This window comes from Mercenaria mercenaria, chromosome 11, assembly GCF_021730395.1.
Source record: "Mercenaria mercenaria strain notata chromosome 11, MADL_Memer_1, whole genome shotgun sequence".
Taxonomy (NCBI): domain Eukaryota; kingdom Metazoa; phylum Mollusca; class Bivalvia; order Venerida; family Veneridae; genus Mercenaria; species Mercenaria mercenaria.
Window position 1 is genome coordinate 15087157 of NC_069371.1, and position 15105 is coordinate 15102261.

The window sequence follows — 15105 nt, forward strand, 5'->3', positions numbered from 1 at the left end:
TCAACGTTACTGAAAAAATTTGCTTGACCTTCCCTGATGAACATCCGGTCTAGAGTTCACGGCAGTGTGCACATGTTTGGCGAAATGTAAACAAACAAAAACAGAAATTAAAAAAGTCACAATTTTACACTCAAACTCGAAATGATGAATGAAATTCATCTTGTACATGATCTTTAATTTGAAATCGTACATTGGTCTGCATCTGTTCTGTTTATTTTATTCATTTAGCACATTTATGCTGCATTTTCACATTATAGCGAACACGTGTAGTAAAATAACGATTGACATACATTTTCACAACAGCCAATCAGAATGGTTTTGTAATCTGGAACGGAACTTCACCAGGGAAGGTCAAGCAAGTTTTTTGTGTAACGTTGAAATAACTATAAACTACGCAGTGGTTTTCTAAGATAAGATGTGTTGAAGAAATGTGACCGGTACACAACAGAAGATAAATTACCACTTGTTTGATATCCATAGTACACATTTCAGAACTGCGTGTTTTAGGTATGAACTGCGCGATTGAAACGAGCTAGTATATTTTCCCCTTCATAACCTTGGTTCTTATAGAATACCTAGGGGTAGGGTATAACATGTACAGAGTCTTTTTCTTTCTGGTCTGGTGCCAGTGGTCAACAGTATTGTGCAATTTATTTGACCTGTCAAAACTTGGTCCCGGCTTTCATTATATTCTGTTCAAGCCTAAATAAGGTTAACATGAAAGCCAGAAACATGTTTTGACAGGTCAACTTAATATAGTACAATAACACATCGGATTTAGCATATTACAATACGTTTCATTCATGCATTTTTACTGTTTGTTCCATATGGACCAAAATACGTATATAACATATGAAAATCTGAAACTATAAATATATTGATCCCAAATGGTATTGTGGCCAGTATATGATAGAATAATACCAACTATAGTCATTTAACTTTCATTTTGGATCGATTTCTTTCGTTTTTTCTGTAAAATTCGTAAAACAATGTTATATATTTGTTTATATATTTGTTTGTATATATATGTATGCCATTTCGACGTTGGTGCTACAGCTGAAAGGCCAACAGCATCCGCCAAGGACCCATAACTTTATCGAAAAGTAATTATTATTACCTTTATACATATATTCTAATGCCATATCCGCAATGTCTTGTGTCAGTTTGTTGGTTTTGCGTAGATAATTGTAGACAAACACATCAGGTGCTAGACTTGTCATTGTCTGCTCGCCACAACCAGTTGGCAATCGTAATAAACTCTTCAGATTCTTTATGGTTGGACCCATGGTATCACCTATATGCAAAATACACACCTTTGAATATAATGTTCAACACAAATGGAAAAAAAATCATAATTTACATTTATGCAGAATAATGAAACACATGCTTAAATAACTTTATTAAGAAATGCTTTGCTCCTAATAAATGATCTCTGAAAAATTTTGTCCAATTACTGTAATAAGTATGTTAAAATGGTCTCTTTCAAGTTCAGTGGCATACCTAATCTATACAACAATGCATTTTACATTTCAAATAATAATACTGCAGCATCTAATTTTTTCAAGTAGAAACTTTTATTTCTTACACCATTAATAAAATAATGTTTTTCAACAACTAAACATTAGATGACTACCACCTTTGTTACGTAGTTGTACGATATCAAAGAATTGGCCCTACTTGTGATATTTACCTATAGCCGAGACCTGAATTTTCTGCGAGTCAGTAACAAAAGTTGGCGGGAAACTTAATGGTACGTCTACAGATGTATGTTCATTTAGGATCAACGGCACGTTGAAGTGCATAGTTGTTCCCTCAGCTTCAACAATGAGCTCTCTCTTTACTCTGTCTGCTGAGAACGGGGTCTGTGCTTTCACTGTGATAACTGCCACACCTACAACGTTTGCTACCACGGGTATAAACACAGATTCCGCCTGCCCAGCTTCAATCTGGTGAAATAAATTACACATTGCTTATGAGATATTAACTTATGTATTTTATCACAGAATAGTGAGTATTTTTTCGAGGGAAAGAATTTTATACAAGTAACAAAGAAGCCTGTGAATAAAAAAAACTTTTTCTAAAATGCACCATTTTCATTTTAATTGCTCGTCATGTAGTTGCCATAATGAAATAGAGATTACATAGCAAAATGATTGGCAATTGTAATCTATTATATGTGAGTAGGTATATGTGTATCAATTTCATATGTTTTAAGATGCGATGTGCTGTATCTAGCTCTATTTATACATAAATGTTTATAATATAATATAAAATGCACCATTTTCATTTTAATTGCTCGTCATGTAGTTGCCATAATACAATAGAGATTACATAACAAACAGATATAGCAATTGTAAACTATAATATGTGAGTAAGTATACATGTATCAATTTCATATGTTTTAAGATGAGATGTGTAATATCTAGCTCTATTTATACATAAATGTTTATAATTTCATCAGAAAATATACACTGAAAACAAATGAGATAAACGTTTTATCATCTGGTATCAAGTATTAATTCATGAAAATGCTTTGCTCTTTTTGATGACGAACTTTTTCGAACCTTTTATGACAATTTCCTTTTCCAATGAAAATATTTATTAAGATAGATGTATATATATATTAACTTACATGTACATTCTTTACAATTTCTTTTGAAACAAAGGTAACGTGTCCAGCGGAGTCGTTTAATATCACTTTGAAGTCATCCGACTTCTCCAAAGTCACCACAACCTGTTTTATATTTAAACAATCTAATCATGAATGCACGAGATATGGAAAGGGCAGTTAAAGAGCTATAACTCGGAGGTCCTAGTAAACATGTCCTGTACTGGCATTTCGCATTCGTGTAATCTTATACGTACAGAAGATGAATACGTTTCACAACTGGATAAACATAACATGTACTGTAAAGCTGTACTGTGTTTCGCATTCAGGTAAACAAGACATATACTTTATAAGAGATGATCGTTAAAGTATTATTTATATAAGAGATGATGACACTTGCCATTCTGGCAATTTTTTACGTACGGATAAATAGTAGCCTTTATCTTTCAGGCAAACCTTCTCTCTTAAAAACGTTGTATTATGTTCTATTATCTAAATGTTTATACCAAATGAACTTGCTACTTTATTTGCTACATGTAATACATCATTTACAGTAGACCAGAAAGATTCACACTGACACTCATTATGCCTTAATAAGTTAAAGACATTAAGCATCAACGAAACAAATAGTAAAACACATATGCACTCTCCCCACCCTATAATCTTGTTAATCATGATACTCTAGACAAACATATTATCCAGTTATTGATCAGAAACCGTTTACAACTTCAAAAAATAATGCTTCGAAGTTTGATTACTTTAGGTCAAAGCCTTCTCTAGTTATTGAGCAGATGTGGTGTTCAGTCTAAAGGTCGACATTTGACCTCCATGATAATAAGGATCATCTACTGACCACAAGAAGTTTGTCTATCGTAGGTCCAGGTATTCTCAAGTTATTTAGTCTAATGGATACAGTCTGAAGGTCACTTTCACCATGACTTTTAGCCTACTTACCCCAAACCAATACGGGGCATTTATTGACCACGGGCAAATATCCTATGAGGTTTGATCATCCTAGGCAAAAGTGTTTTTCAGTTATTGATCGGAAACTAAAGTGTTTGTCGACAGGCGGACAGACCGACTGACCGGCATACAGATAGACCGGAATGAGCAAATCAATATACCCACCATTCTTTGAATGAGGACATAAAAAGTAAATGGAATAACCAACATTATGCCATTCATATAACAAAACATATTTCACAAATTTCAAAATTTCATTTTAACTTTAATTTAAAACTGTTACAGTTTCTTACATCTAGATCCTGTCCCATGTAGTTGAAGACATTTGCTTGCAGCACAACTTCCTCTCCTCTTACAACAGAATAAGGCAGATTTAGGTTGATGAAAAATGGTCGGAACGTTGTGAACTGTAAATTAACATCAATACGTTTATTTCACAGGTTCAGAATATAATTAGAAAATATAAATGCAACCCCAATTGCTAAAAATATATAACTGTATAATTATCGCGCATTTTGTTTTCATTTTTCACTTTTTTGTGTGAAAATACATATTGCAGTCTAAAGTAAAATGTTCATAATTAAGGACAAATCCCTTAATTTATTGTTATTAACATCTTACGAATAAGATATAGCTTACGATACACGGCTTACTTTGTTCGGACCGTCAGTGACTCCCAATCCTGATTGTTTATTGACAGAGAATGCAGTGGTATACCATGACGTTATTGTGTCTGGTACAGTTGTTGTCAGGGTTTGCTTGCCATTTGCACTAAGATAATGTAATATTGTATTCAATATTATAATCAATATTATATTCAATATTATAATCAATATCATATTCAATGTTATAATCAATACTATATTTACTTATAATTTGTTTCAATAAGAACCTGCATTTTCAACAACAAATAATATTTTAATTAATTCAAATTCAGATATTCTTATAAGATTTAGTTTGTTGCTCAAAATGACGCCCGCACTCGTGCGATTGATCTTTTGACCAATATAGGTTTTACAATGTACAATATTTATGGGTATACGAGCACGTATTGAAATAACAACAGATCTATTTGTTCCAGAAGTTAGACTGTTAAATTTTGTATTTTATCAAAATGTTCTTCTTTCTTTCTGCCGTTGCGATTTTTTGTTGTATTTGTTTTTAAAGGTGCATTATATTAGTGTTACAGATCACTCTGTATTTTTACATAGTCATTATCGGACAAAATGCGTTTATGTACAATTCAACCTTTAGCCTGCTGGTTGCAGTTGGTTTTGCCTTTGCGACCAGTGCAGACAAAGATCAGCCTGCACTGTTTGCTATTCAGTCAGTAATTTTTCAGTGATCACACTTTGAATAACAAGTGGTGCTGCCAAAATTGAATGATGGACCAGTCCGTTTTAGAAATTTAGCAGGGTAAGGGTTAATAAAGTGATGACATTGTTTTAGTTACCCAACAGTTACGTTTGTCCAAAGCCAGGTTTCAGGGAAGAAGTCTCTTGTATGTGTCACTTGTTGAAGGGGTGCTCCACCACTACCACTACCTGGAACTATAAGCGGAATGTACTAAACTGTTTGAAACAAAAACTTCATTCGTTTTGAACCTCTTTATTTCACATCGACTGTAAGCAAAATCATCAAATCTTATGTATGCTACTCCTGAACTTCTGTCCAGTACTCTTGCTTATGTACTTTTGGAAACCGCTGTCCAATACCGATATATGATGGATTCAAGTCAAACATTTCTACATAACAAAATCATTGAGTGAAAATAAGCCATATGTTCCTTTAAATACGTATTAATTTCATTACATTTTAAAGTCCTTTTGCTATAATATATTAATATAATATAATATGAAATACACACCAGAGCCCGTATTTAACGTTTTAGGCCTAAAATTTTAACTAAGATTTAAAAACTCTAAAAAAATCAAATGGCAATATCTTCCTTTGAAATATACCTACATTGCTGTAATTTTCCATAAAATTGTGTTATAATATATGCCATATGCATACCAAGTTTCATTTAAATCTATTCAGGATTTACAAATAAAAAGCAAAAAGTAATGTCAGCGTCTTAGTTTTAAGCTTATAATATTGATGAATAGTGGCACAGGTCTCCAAGCACATAATGTACAGAATGTGTCAGATCGAAATAGCCCCGACTACGTGTTTACGAGATGTAGTATTTTTTCAAGTGGTGTAGTTTACTAATGTATGATATTTTGATCTTACGTGATAAACAAACGCATTTAGCTCAAATTTCTTTTCAGTGGTTTAAAACATATGTTTTCCTATTTGTAGTTCCGTACCAGTGAAAAATATATTTGATATTTCTTTCAGTGAAATTACCAGATTTACTTGGAAAAACCATGTAAGTAATAGTTATTGTTCGAGAAATAGGTCTGCATTGTGTTTATAGACCTGTGAGGGATTTGTGAACCGAGCGAGCGTAGCGAGCGAGGTTTTTCAAATCAGCTCACAGGTCTATAAACACAATGCAGACCTATTCCGAGAATGATAATTGACTTACCAACATGCTTCTTTGTTTTACATAGTCCAGATTGGTTTCGGATTTGAAGAACGTTTGTACTATTAATATAACAAAGGCCCAACTTGCTACGCACCGGCAAATATATTTGTCAGCAACTAGGACATGACATTTTGTTTTCCATGAAAAATCCTTGCACATTTGGGAATATTCGGAAGATTATTGTCTCTTTCTTAGATCATCAATGTGTGTCTAGTCAATTAGTCAGAATTTGACGCGAATGGTATTGTATACGGTTTTTATGTCCGCAAGATGGGCATATAAAAATCGCACTGTCCGTCCGTGCGTGCGTCCGGCCGTGTGTGTAAAATAAAATGTCCTGTTTCATGAAGCATTCTCCTCCTAGACGGAGTTGGCCCGTATTAACTTTCAGACAAATATCAAGACCTTTTTAGAACTGAATTGTGTTAAAACTTTACAGTAAAGTCATGTTTAGATAAATTTTTTAGATATGTAAATCTGGTTGGAAATTTCTCACTTAAAACGTCCTTTTTTTGAAACAAGTGACTATGTTTACGGAGTCAGTCACGCGTTCACCTTAAATGACAGGCACGGATTTCTCATGATTCTACTGCATTGTTTCGGTCGCTTACGCATAACTTCAAATTTAATCTTTGACAAGTGCGTAAGTGTGTCGACAATTTAGCTCAGTGGTTAGAGCGTTGGACTATCGTCCGAGCGACTCGGGTTCGATTCCCGCTACAGGCACTTGAGATTTTTCGTCTTTTTCGTGTAAACAGTAGTGGTAGGACCCGTCTGGAAACTGTTATAGACCCCTTAAGTTGTCTATAAGGTGTTTATAGACCTCATCGGAACAAAGAAGCCAGTAGGTACTAATAAACTTTGATAATGTGGCAGTTCAGTCCAGTATGTCTAGGGGGTGTTCAATGATAATCAGTCATAGATCTCATGCAAAGCAATTATTGGAATTACCTGTATTGGAAAATAAACAGTGTCGATTGCATTGAGGTCAACTGCCACATTATCAAAGTTTATTAGTAATTATTATATATATAGTAACTGCATTTCAGTTGTTAATTAATTACAATGACGTGTCAAAACATTAGGGTCACGTTGTCATGCGACATACGAGGATATTATTCCGTAAGTTATTAGAAATATCGAGAAGTACCTACGAGTTCTGCAACAAAGATACTGACTGACTTCAGAAGTGCAATTTTATTCCGCGAAAGAACGAGTACCTACTTCTAGATGCAAAGCTAGTCGGTAATAGTTTAATAACATACGCATCTTCTCTCATTCATATTATATCAATGATACAAATCTGAAAATATCGCAGATAATAAACTCATTAACACGAAAGTATCGCAGTTAATAAACTCGTTAACTCGCATATTAATATTTGTGACGTCGTGAAACCGGTATGAAACCTAGACATTAAAATGGAAAATGGTTCTATTGTAAGTACACGGAAATTAAAACGTATGTAACAACTGAATTTATTTCACACCTATGTATTTTTAACCAACTGGAAGCTTTTTATTCTATCACGTGACAATACAATATCTTTTTATGGTGTGAAATAAAGAGGTAATTTAACAGTGTTGAGTACAATACTGAATTCAGTTGGACTCGTACAGAGCAGTAATAATCCACATTTGGACTCGGCATTGGATTATTACTGCTGTGTACTCGTCCAATAGAATTCAGTAATGTACTCAACACTGTTAAATAACCTCATATTATTAAATCTTATGGATATGAATTAAATGCATGTGTTTGTTCTTATAACGATTATAATCTTCAAAATAGTACAAACAAAATGTTGAAACACTGACAAGGAAAGAAAAACAATAAAAAAAAATGTTAATAATTAAACCGCGATTGCAATCATTTTAAAATAAATTGGTTGAGTTTAAAGTATCCATGGAAAAGAAACGCTTTAAACACACTTCATATGAAAAAGACGCCATTATACTTGTTAATGATTACGTTGAATCTACAAGCCGAAAACTGAAACATATATAAAATCATTGATTACCTGCGGTTGGCATCACGCCTGGCGCATATGTCATACCTATATTGTAGAAAAAATATATATATAAAAGATATCTATATATAAAAAGAATACAATGCTGGAGACTTTAAATAAAATGACATCTGTAAAATATACATATTTTCACTGTACATTGTACATACTGGTAAATGTAAGAAAAATTGTTAGAAAACTGGTAGACTAGCTCCCGTCCCTATGTTTGTTTTGTCATATTCCTCATTGAGCCGTGCCATGAGAAAACCAACATAGTGGGTTTGCGACCAGCATGGATCCAGACCAGCCTGCGTATCCACGCAGTCTGGTCAGGATCCATGCTGTTCGCTAACAGTTTCTCTAATTGCAATAGACTTTGAAAGCGAACAGCATGGATCCTGACCAGACTAGGCGGATACGCAGGCTGGTCTGGATCCATGCTGGTCTCAAACCCATTATGTTGGTTTTCTTCATTACAGTGGAAGTAACTCCAGCAGGGTCTTTCTATATTGACATTTTTATTGCCCATGGCTCCGAACATAGGTATGGTGTATGGTTTAGCCATCAGACAAAAATGTGCTATTTTTGAAGAAGCTTAAAATTAACCTATAAAATGTTTGCAGTATTTATGAAAAAAGAAACACGCAGCCAGTGAGCCAAACTGGAATAACTGGCTATCGTTATGTAAATGAAATACTGTTTAAAACGGAGAAAACTCAGCAAGAAAAAAAAACTCAACAAAAGACCTACCCTTTTGTACAACTTTTTTTCAAGATCCATATATACTACATAGGTTTACATCCTGTTAAAGTTCTCCATGGGTTTTAGTAGGTCTTTTTGTTTTGAGAGATATTTAGTAATGTTAATTTTATGGCACAATTTTGCGCAGTGTAAGCTTCATGGCCTATGAAATATTTTAAAATCAGAATTTTCAAAATTTTACATTTTGTTTTGCGAGGGCATTTGCTTTTATGCTAACTAAGATTTTCATAACAATCCATCAAGAAATAAAGTATAAAAAAAAATAAAAAAAATTAATGCCCGAGATGACTGGAATTTACCAATGAAAATACTGCAATTACGTTATATTAGACATATTCAAAACTAATCGAAATATTTTTAAAAGGTAAGGGATGATTGCCCGGAAGCACAGAGCACCCCCAACACAGCCATAAAGCCATGCATTGCAAAGTAGGCCCACAACAAACAGAAGCTGTAACGGAAAAATATTGTAGTTGGGTTGCTTAAAAATCCAACAACAGATACATTTTAATTATATTCAAAATACAGAAAAAAGGGAGATGGGTAAGGGGTAGATAAAAAGGTCAGAAGTTGTGGGGAGTGGAGCAAGGATGAATATTCAACAGGGAAAGACACACACATTTCTTAAATGCAGCCCCTCTACAACGTAACCACAGTAGCGTACACACGCACGTACAAAAGACAAACAAACAAACACAACTATCATACACAGATAAACAACCAGACGAGTAAGAAAAATAACAACACTGTAGGGCACTGCACTTAAGACTAGTATATGTCAAAATCAGATACAACAAAATCCATGTGATTTTACAAGCAACAAGAAACTAGTTTTGAAAAAGTACTTTCCCCAACATTTCTTCGTTTGAATAAAAGTTGTAGCTAGTATGTTGCATCTGTGTTAATGATTGGTCAAATTATATATGAGCCGTGCCATGGGAAAACCAACATAATGGCTTTGCGACCAGCATGGATCCAGACCAGCCTGCGCATCCGCGCAGTCTGGTCAGGATCCATGCTGTTCGTTAACAGTTTCTTTAATTGCAATAGGCTTTGAAAGCGAACAGCATGGATCCTGACCAGACTGCGCGGATGCGCAGGCTGGTCTGGATCCATGCTGGTCGCAAACCCACTATGTTGGTTTTCTCATGACACGGCTCAATTATATCTTACATGTTATGGACCAGACAGGGAAAACCCTACAGATCTTTGACCTCAAATTAATTGACCTTGTTCTGTGAGATAGAAGGCTGGATTTCTGCAAGACAAACTGTCTCATTATGGGAAATATTTGTACTAAATATGTTAAAATCACCTGAAGGATGGCTCGGCCGGACAGCACAGGAAAATAAAATATTGAAATTTGACCTCAAAGTGTGACCTTGACCTTTCTGTTAGGGATCGGGCTGTTGCGCATGGAGAACATTTGTGTCAAGTAATACTAAAATCCTTTGATAGATGACAGAGCTATGGGCCGAACAGGGAAATAAAGTACTGATATTTGACCTTAGAATGTTATCTTGACGCCTGAATTAGGGTTCAGGTTGTTGCGCATGGCACGTCATCTCTGTTTTTTTATACAAATGTGCCATTTATATTAGAATCCTATCAAGGATGACAGAGTTATGGACCGGACAGGATAAAGGGATAAAGACACTTCTGCCGTTTGACATCCAAGTGTGACCCAGAACTTCAAGCTAGAGGTCTGGGTGTTGCTCATGACTCGTCGTCTAATTATGAGATACATTTGTGCAAAGTAATATTAAAGTCGCTTCAACGATGACAGTGGTATGGACCGAACAGGTGAAAAACTGACTTTTGACCTCTGAATGTGACCTTGACGTTAAAGCTCGGGTGCTAGGTATTGCACATGACAAAATGTCTGAATAAAGGAAACATGTGTGCCTAAGTTGTATTAGATCCCTTGATGGATACTTTAATTACAAACCGGACAGAAAAAAAGTTATTGATTTTCGACCTCCAAGTGTGACATTGACCTTAGAGCTGGATGTCTGGGTCTTGCGAATGGCTCATCGTCGCACTATGGGGGAACATTTGTTCCAAGTAATGCTGAAATTCTTTGATGGATAACAAAGTTACAGACCGGGCACGAATCCGGGACGAACGAAGGCGTACGGACGGACGGACGGACGCTGCAATTACTATGCCCCGTTCAAAAAAGTGGGGTGGGGTGGGGGGAGAAAAGTAGAATAAAGAAATTACCCGGGGCAGGTGTCGACATCATTGCTGGCGGATACGTCATTCCTTAAATTTAAATATAACGGATGACACAATATCGACTGTAGTTAACTGGATTAAACATCCAATCAGCTGCATGGAGATTTACGTGGTGCATCCATTATGTAAATAATCTGTAGGGCAAATATGGGGGTTGCTAATGGTTACCAATAATTTTACATGTGAAACTAAATATGGGTTATAGCAGTTAACCGTAATATTCCATTTAAATACACAACTTGACTTTGTGCCGATCACTTCTGTAAAGTTTGGTTGAATTCCAACCAGTGGTATAGGAGAAATAACACAGTCATCATGATCATAGAATGTGACAAATCAAGAGTCATGATTCCGCTGAAAATCATTAAACTGAAGCATGACAACGATATACAAAACTACGCTTCACACTGAGCACTCTTGGGGTTTGGTGAGCTTCAGACCAAAGATATACGTCAAGTAGTGTAAACACTGTAAAATAACACAAATCAAGGACCATAACTGCGCTAAAAATCAAAGAACTAGAATTTGCCGATGACATGCAAAATAAAGCTTTGAACTGATCACTACTGTAAGGTTTGGTGGAAATCCGCTCGATGATATAATTATGAAAAGTGGCAAAACATCAAAGAATTTGACGAATCAAAGTCCAAAACATCAAAGAATTTGACGAATCAAAGTCGAATCAAAGTCCAAAACATCAAAGAATTTGACGAATCAAAGTCCATAACTCTGCTGAAAAATCATCGAACTGGAACATACCGACGATATGGTAAATAAGGTATAGCTATGATAAGGTTTGTGAAGTTTGGTGTAATTCTTCTGGGTAGTATGGGAGCAGTTAAGCGGGTAATGTGAATTACGACATGGACAAACTGTGACAGATTGATGGACAGCACTCAATCAATATATCTTCCCAACTACATATGGTAGACATAATGAATTAAGTTATTGCATTCAATTCGTTGTCCACCGTTACAGCAAAACTTTGTTTCATTAGAATGTCAGTAGATGATCTTTAACCTATACCACTAGTATCATTGTAATAAAGAATAAAATCATAAATCAGATATCAAAATTTACAGCATTTTATGAAATATACGTAGCAAGTGAGTTAGGAAGATTTTAATGACCAGGTGATCCTGAGATAATGTTTCATTATCTCCTTAACCTTTATAGACCAAAGAACTTTGTATATTCTGAAGTATAGTTAAAAACCAGTATTACTAATTTAAAAATACATTATATATATATGACAGGACCAGAAGATACTGCGGGATGTACATTTTACATCTTTGAGAAGTGATACAGATTATTACTAATGCTACTATATACCATTATACATGTGAAGCATGCAAGAAATATGGGTCCGACCAGCAAGTTCATATATCAAATTATTTAATGCGATTTCATACGTAAAGCAATCTAACGTACATTGAACATAACCGGAGCATAAAAATGAAGGGAAGCACATGAACGATGCATATATAAGCACGACAATATGTGTATTACCTGGATATATCTTATATAACTTTCGGCGTACGCAGAGAATCTAGAGAATTGTATGAACACAAAAAGCTGCTACCTTATTCCCTGAGCATTTCGAAGTGCTGGTGAAGGTAGAACAGAGAGAAATATTGTGTCGTACCTGGTTGTGGCAGAGATAAATATAGTGTCTTACCTGGTTGTGGCAGAGAGAAATATGGTGTCGTACCTAGTTGTGACAGAGAGAAATATGGTGTCGTACCTGGTTGTGGGAGAGAGAAATATTGTGTCGTACCTGGTTGTGACAGAGAGAAATATGGTGTCGTACCTGGTTGTGGGAGAGAGAAATATGGTATCGTACCTGGTTGTGACAGAGAGAAATATGGTGTCGTACCTGGTTGTGACAGAGAGAAATATGGTGTCGTACCTGGTTGTGGCAGAGAGAAATATGGTGTCGTACCTGGTTGTGACAGAGAGAAATATGGTGTCGTACCTGGTTGTGGCAGAGGATTACAATCTATCTGCCGCTTGTAATATGGGTGTGCCCAGCTAAATTTGTCAACGTCAGTCAGCAACTGCATTCCTGTTGTCTATAAATTTATGCATATTTTAAAATGAAGCTGGACAAGAAAACAAATGACAGAATCCCTATGTACATGCATAAGGTAACCACAAAACTTAAGGATCCAATATTCATATTAATAATAACATTCTCTCAGACAAAACTGGGTTATGGGCGATCTATGACCAGATCCTTGAATTAGGAAAAATACCCCGACTATTGCTTTACTACCAAATTGTAAATACAAGTAGATCAATATCTAAACAGAACGTCTGCTTAACAAATATTCATTTAATTCATGGCACATTCTTCTTATTTCATAAATTACTTTGAATCCCTAAAATAGCCTACAACACTTCGTTCATAACACAGTTTTTACCTTCATCACTCTTTTAGGATCATGGAGTTCACTGGAGTCAGAAGATGAATGGGACGTCAGTTTCAGCGAAGAAATCACCTGTAATTCAGCAAAACTAACACATGGAATGTAATCGTATAAAAATATTTACTGGCATGTACATATTGCTAATAAAAACTGTCTTTATGGAAAGTTTATAAAATTGGCTGTCTTGATCTGCGTGGCATGTGGTAACTAGCAAAGGCGATAATATACGCTTGGAAAATCTTCAAAAACCTTATCTACATATATATTCTTGCAGTACAATTACTGTGATATATTTGTATCAAAAATGAAATGCAAAACATTTTTGACACAACGAAATCATTATCAGCTTTACAAATTGGTCATCATTCAACTAGTTCGTGTATGTTGAGCATTTGTTTGAAGGGATATTGTATAATACGTACTGAATAATCATGTTCCTTACCATAGTAAACAAATAATTTTGATCTGATCATAAGGCAGAGTGCATCTTTTATTTTTCTATAGTACACATTCTAACTCTAAGGCGAGACCGACAATGAATAGGAAATGTACGTTTTACGATATCAGTCTATCTAAATTCAAAATATCAATACAGGTTGAATTTTCTACTGAATTTTGGCTATTCAACGTTTTTCAAAACTTTTAAATATATTTACATCAGCTTGGGTGATATCATTCCCTGATGCCAACAGCAGTACACTCTGGTCAACAGCTAGCAGGTTTACCAACGACTGGGGGTCGCTTGTTATGGAGATGCTTACATTCTCTCCCGGTTCAGCTGTACTTTTATCAAATGACAAGGCAACCTGTATCGGAAATTAAATTTCTGAATTAGTGTAATAAAGGAACCTAATGTAATATATCTCCGACGCCCCTTTATTACTTTTAGCATATGTACATAAAGCATGAGCAATACTTTATATGGAGCAATTCTGCACAGTGATGAAGACAGTTGATGCGGACATTCAAAAACAATAGCTCGAACTTCGCACTGATATTAAGTCTGAAAATAAGTGATACGCTATATATGCATATCAACAATTAAAAGGATAAATGGCCGCTACCATGAATATTTACAGAAAACAAATGAAAACAAATGAACGCTCATAAAATAGAAAAAGTGGAAACTTCACAGGTCGCTCAACACGCTCAACCTTATCGAATGAATGTTTCAAGTTTATAAAAATTAAAATTAACAAAATGATGGCATCATAAAGCTTATTACAAAATATATACATTGTAATACCTTGTTCCTGAACTTATTGGCGTCCTCTCTAACATCAAAATAAAGTGCATCAGCGTTCCATACGTCAGTGTGGAAATAATAAACAACAATCTTTCCATAAGGTTTCATCTTGTCTGTGACGGAAAACGACAATTGCATCGTACTGGACACATTGTCGTACAGATGGCCAGAATGAACCATACGATCATTTGCAATTACCTGTTTGAATAGATGAATGTTAAATATATTTTGAATGAATGTTTACTTCTGTCGCAATTGGAAATATCATGAGTTTGAGGTCTTGCAATGAAAACAACAAGAAAACATTATGTTACACTT

At 35.0% G+C, this 15105-nt stretch overlaps 1 protein-coding gene across 2 annotated transcripts in view; it reads right to left on the reverse strand.

Annotated features, from left to right (window-relative positions):
- The window catches only part of LOC123532172 (CD109 antigen-like), a 34362-nt gene that overhangs the window by 7356 nt on the left and 11901 nt on the right, over positions 1-15105 (reverse strand). Inside the window, exons 16-27 of one of the 2 annotated variants that reach the window (XM_053518601.1) lie at positions 14788-14985; positions 14198-14347; positions 13536-13613; positions 13088-13184; positions 11098-11139; positions 8125-8160; positions 5025-5121; positions 4225-4342; positions 3865-3978; positions 2633-2734; positions 1691-1946; positions 1118-1294 (exon numbers count right to left, since the gene is read on the reverse strand). In XM_053518601.1, coding sequence (XP_053374576.1) covers positions 1118-1294; positions 1691-1946; positions 2633-2734; positions 3865-3978; positions 4225-4342; positions 5025-5121; positions 8125-8160; positions 11098-11139; positions 13088-13184; positions 13536-13613; positions 14198-14347; positions 14788-14985 — 1465 coding nt within the window. The remainder of the gene's footprint in view (positions 1-1117; positions 1295-1690; positions 1947-2632; positions 2735-3864; positions 3979-4224; positions 4343-5024; positions 5122-8124; positions 8161-11097; positions 11140-13087; positions 13185-13535; positions 13614-14197; positions 14348-14787; positions 14986-15105) is intronic. The other variant, XM_053518602.1, reaches the window with a different exon arrangement.